This window comes from Phyllobates terribilis, unplaced genomic scaffold (genome assembly GCF_046119375.1).
Source record: "Phyllobates terribilis strain yellow unplaced genomic scaffold, ASM4611937v1 Scaffold_1__5_contigs__length_1240528914, whole genome shotgun sequence".
Taxonomy (NCBI): Eukaryota; Metazoa; Chordata; class Amphibia; order Anura; family Dendrobatidae; genus Phyllobates; species Phyllobates terribilis.
Genome location: NW_027362761.1, coordinates 254246570 through 254252348, shown reverse-complemented (window position 1 = coordinate 254252348; position 5779 = coordinate 254246570). Strand labels below are relative to the sequence as shown.

Here is a 5779-nt window from a genome sequence, read left to right as displayed (position 1 = left end):
AATGAGAGAAAGTGTGAAATGAGTGATAGAAGAAAATGTAAGAATTATGAGAACCACAATATACTTGATATATTAAAGAAGAATTTGGGGTCCCGGCTAGCAAGCCTCTGCTTACAAATTACTGACATGAGACAGGCTACAGTGTGCCTTGTTAGCCATTATCTGTGAAGATAAAATACAAATTATGCAGTGTGTCCTGGGTTCTCCAGACAGAAGAATTTTAATAGCTAATCAGGCTAGTACATGAGACAAGCTATAGGGTTCTTCACTATCAAGGAACGAGCCAACAAATTCAAGGGAATATCGTTCAAGTGAATCCAGTGACTGTCCATCTCCTTCTATCATCTATTTGTCTGCAGGACAGATGATTGTTTGTTTGCCTGTGGCAACTGGGCTACGTTTGCCAGAGACAGGGACCGAAAACATCCACCAGGTGGCTGTCCAATATAAAATAGTATTATATAACTGGCTGACATGATGCATGGTTCCTCATACCATCAGTTGATTAGAACCTCTAAAGACTAAAGCTATAGATGGTGAGCTAGACAGGGTGTCATACTTTCTCTGTGCTGGTCCTGCCATGCATAACCTCTCCACCATTCATTTGGTAAGGTAGCTAAGGTTGTATTCACAGAGTTTAAAGTAGTGAAATCTATACTACAGGTGTGATGTTTATAGGGGTAAGGTTCCTTTATGACTGTTTAAGTGCTTTGATTTGAGTTTGGAGGGTGACAAACTCCCTCTAAGCAGCTTTAAAGTAGCAATATTCCGAGGATGTAAGCTGCATTGTCATTTTCTGTGTGAAGACACAGAGGCTTATTTCATGATGCAAAGGAAATGCGAAATGTAAATGTGTCCATCCTTGCTCTTTGCCTCCAACATGATTCTAGTCTAGTATATTTACTAGCTGCGTGCACATACTAAATAGCCAAAGTGCTTGTATCCTGCTTGGGAATCATTTTATGCTAAGTATTAAGTATGCTGCATCATAAAAAAAAATATGTCATGTTACAATAATATCTGGACCCTTTGCAGTCAAATAGCTTCTCATAATGCACAATTTCACTTGCTTTGGAGGTCAAAATGGACCCCTATTACCTCTTGGGCCCCTGTGCGGCTGCACAGGTTGCACCAATGATATGTTTGCCCAGTATTATTGTAGAAATTTATATTTTGGACTGTTTCTGTACATTTCTACACAAAAAAAGCATTAATTTCATTTTAAGGATTATTTTCATGATCTTTAGCCTCATAATATTTAGTTTAATCCTACTGCATGTTTCCTGGGGCAGGCTGCACAGTGCAGAAAGAAAGGGGGGGTAAAGACAGTGAGGGATGGTCAGAGCCCAGGGAATGGTAGGGGAGGAGCTGAAATAATGTGGATAGACTCCTGATTGATGTCAGTGGGTGGTCTTTTGCCTTAAATTTGTCTTTCTGGGGGTGGGGAGTTCAGGGGATTCTTTAAAGAACTTGAGTGAAGGCAGCTTTCATATCTCTGGTCAGAGCAGAGAGCGCACAACCAGGAGTCCACTGCCTCCAGAAGTGTACAACACTTTCACAGCACTGAACTCCACTATGCTGAACCATACAGAGATCCCATATGATGACTACAATGAAGACTACAACTATGACTACACAAATGACTCAGAATGTACCGAGTCAGACTGGGACTTGTCCTATTCCTTGCTGCCAGTATTTTACATGCTGGTTTTCGTCTTGGGACTATCTGGAAATGGAGTTGTAATCTTCACAGTGTGGAAAGCTAAACCCAAAAGAAGATCTGCGGACACCTACATAGGTAACCTCGCCCTTGCTGACTTGGCTTTTGTGGTTACCTTACCTCTGTGGGCTACCTACACTGCTCTTGGCTTCCACTGGCCTTTTGGTTCTGCCCTCTGCAAGATCAGCAGTTACCTTGTATTGCTAAACATGTTTGCCAGTGTCTTCTGTCTCACCTGCCTCAGCTTTGACAGATACTTGGCCATCGTTCATTCTCTCTCCAGTGCCAACCTGCGCTCTCGTTCAACTATGATCATATCCCTGACAGTTATATGGCTGCTCTCAGGATTACTGGCACTTCCAAGCCTTATTCTAAGAGATACACGTGTTGAAAACAACCACACTCTCTGTGACTTGGACTTTAGTGGTGTCTCCAGCAAGCAAAATGAAAAAATCTGGATTGGAGGTCTCAGCATTATGACCACAGTGCCAGGCTTTCTGCTTCCACTACTCCTCATGACAATCTTTTACTGTTTCATTGGATGCAAAGTTACCATGCATTTCCAAAACCTGAAGAAGGAAGAACAGAAGAAGAAAAGGCTTCTAAAGATCATAACAACACTTGTTGTTGTGTTTGCCCTCTGCTGGCTGCCATTTCATATTGTGAAAACCATCCATTTCTTGGACCTGATGGGCTACCTGAACCTCTCTTGCACTGCACAGAACTTGATTGTCAGCCTTCATCCATATGCAACATGTCTGGCATATATCAACAGTTGTCTTAACCCTTTTCTCTATGCTTTTTTTGATCTTCGATTTCGTTCCCAATGTTTTTTTTTTTTTGGACTTAGTAAAACCCTTCATGGACAAATCAGTAACACGTCCTCCAGTCTGAGTGCGCAAACACAAAAATCTGAAATTCAGTCTTTAGCAACTAAGGTTTAATTGGGAAATGGACATGTGATAGACAGGGGAGGGGGAGACGCTCTCCTTTAGTCTGTGTGGTTAATTGAACTTTTATCTCTCAGCTAGGAGCACTGCTGATAATAGAGAGAACCCCCTGTATCTCTACACTGGAGCCTGGAAGACTTTATTGGTGACTGTCTGCTTGGAAAAGAACAGTACTGTCTCCAAGGTCATCAAAGACTTGCTCAATCTCTCTCTGTGGTACAGGGGAGCTGGCTGGATGGAGCAAGATATGCTATATCTTGGTGGGACATGTAACTGTACATAATACTACTTGGATGACATGTGCAGTATCAGACTGGTCATCGTATATTACAATATTTAGTGACTTTATGTGGCATGTTATAGCACTTCCATAACAATATAGAGCTTTTATCTAACACACCTGTTAAGAGCAATTGCATAGAGATGTATAATTAATATTCTGCAATGTCTTCCAATGTTGCACCTACTTCATTATATAATTGATGTGAATATTTGGGTGTTAATTGGGTTATATCAGCTCTAACCCTTTAATGCATAAGAAAGCAACAATTCCTTGCAGAGCAAAGTATTGCTGTTCTTTTTTTTTTCAATCGTGAAGTGTGTTGTTCTCAAATCTGTGTGTTTGTAAATAAATAATAATAACATATCCCCTCGAAGAGGGGCAACTTTTTAAATGTTTGGTATACTTTTGTAAAATGTTGCAATAAAACTCTTCATTTTGGAAAATAAACAGTGCGTCCGAGTTCTTTGTAAATGGAGGGGTCAGATATCTTTATTAGTACTTTGGTGTAGGCAGGTTCATTAGAGATATTTTATAAATAATCCTCTACAATCTGCAAATGATAGGATTTGAGAAGTCACCAACACAAGAGTCAAAGTCGTAATGCAGAAAAATGTATTTATTCATACAGCTAACTGAAAATCCACCCTCCGGCACTTAGGAAGTTATCAAGATTTCCGGATAACAATGGATTGCAGAGATGTTTTTTTATTCATTATTATTGCAGTAACATCAATGGGCAATTTTATAACAGTGATGATGAGACATCATCATGGGGATAGATATATAAATCCCCATTCACCCAGTACAGTTAAAACACAGTTTTCAAGGCTTACTATTTTTATTTAAATATTACCATTCCTAAGTAGCTTGAGGTGCTACTACTATCATTTCAAATATTTGTATATATCATTCCTCTTTACTGTTCACCAGATCAGTGGGGGTCCAGGTTCTGAGACACCCACCAATCACTCAAACAATTACTCATTAGTGTGCAACTCAGCAAGCAGAAGTGCTCAGCGCCTGCATGATTAAGTGCAAACAGTATTGTACGCAACCATAAAATATCTATGGGTCCATGATTATGAGCAGTCATTAGAGCGCCAGATACCCACCAATCTGCAAGGGTATAACGTCTAAAAAAGTAATTGAATTGCCTTGGTCCTTATTTTCTTGTTTTATAGAGAACTCATCACGATTTAACCTGTTAAAGTAAAGCTCTGGCCATAATGGCCCTGTTATACTGATTTAATGGATACCCATAGTGGAAAACTCCATAGCCTGGATCTTGTTTAATTCACCTTAGAAATTTTGCTGAAATAGCATCTTTGTGCATCGGAACGGGACTGTGGGGCGGGACTGTGGGTAGGGTCTTCGGCTCTGCCGTGGCACCTCTGCATTTGTATGAGCCTCCTCTTTTAAATTTTGGCGGCAACTGTGCACATTCATGACCCAGTGTTCCCCAGCAAAATGGCCTCAGAGCATGCTCAGATCGAGATCTCAGCTCGTCATTGAGCCGAGACCCCAATCTGCACATGTGCAGCCTCTGGCGCCATTTTGCTGGAGAATGTTGGGACAAAAATGTGCACAAGTGCCGCCGTACACAGGCTCATACAAATGCAGAGGGACCAAGTCAGAGCCGAAGACCCCACCCACAGTCCCGCCCTGATGCACAAAGAGGATATTGCACTAAAACTTCTAAAGGTGAATTAAACAAGAACCAGGTAATAGATTTTTTCACTACAGGTATCCATTAAATCAGTATATCAGGGCTATTATGGCCAGATCTCTACTTTAACAGATTAAATAAATCGTGATGACAAGTTCTCTTTAAGCAAAAATCATACATTCAGTTTTTTGAACCAAACACAGAAGTGGATGCAAAAGAGAGTAGAAGATATTTTTTTCAACTATAAACTTTCTGGATACACTCCTGACTCTGAATTAAAGCTGCATCAAGCTGCCACAAAAGCTATACTGTAGCCCTGTTCCCTATTCATTAAGACCAGCAATATTTATCGCAGTCTTAATGAGGGGGCGTTTAGGAGTCAGATACTCCTCATTCATTAAGAGGTGAATGCCTTTTATGAGTCAGGAGCGTCTGACAAGTTGCATATTCATCCGTGCGCCACCCCAGAAATCTTACTCCAGTACCAACTGGAGTAATATTTCTGGCGTAAATAATGGCACAGCTCGTAATGAAATACTGTAGATGAGGTGTGGCAAATAGATGGAGCCCCCGCTCCATCCACTGTGGTGTAGCTGGGAGAAGCTGGCATGAAAACACCAAAAGTCCTACATTTTTGCGCAACAATAAGTTGTGGTTATCTTACATATGTGGGCTAAAATTTTGCAACTTTTCAAGGCAATTTATGCCAGAATTCTAGCTAAATTGCTTTGATGAATCGGGGTCTGTACATGTGTCCCTAATAACATACACAAATAAGACACACATATATTTCTTATACAGTGGCATGTAAAAGTTTGGGCACCCCTAGTCAAAATTACTGTTATTGTGATCAGTTACGCAAGTTGGAGATGAAATGATCTCTAAAAAGGCTAAAGTTAAAGATGATGTCATTTTTTACATTTTAAAAATTACAAAAAGGAAAATGGGCCGATGTAAAAGTTCACTGTGGTGTAGCTGGGAGAAGCTGGCATGAAAACACCAAAAGTCCTACATTTTTGCGCAACAATAAGTTGTGGTTATCTTACATATGTGGGCTAAAATTTTGCAACTTTTCAAGGCAATTTATGCCAGAATTCTAGCTAAATTGCTTTGATGAATCGGGGTCTGTACATGTGTCCCTAATAACATACACAAATAAG

General features: G+C 40.3%; 1 protein-coding gene across 1 annotated transcript; it reads left to right on the top strand.

The window, feature by feature from the left end:
- Positions 1–1425: 1425 nt before the first annotated feature.
- LOC141166688 (apelin receptor B-like) lies at positions 1426–3336 on the top strand. Its single transcript, XM_073653627.1, has one exon. It carries the CDS (start codon positions 1576–1578, stop codon positions 2662–2664), a length of 1089 nt encoding a protein of 362 aa, XP_073509728.1. The 5' UTR covers positions 1426–1575; the 3' UTR covers positions 2665–3336.
- The last annotated feature ends 2443 nt before the right edge of the window (positions 3337–5779 follow it).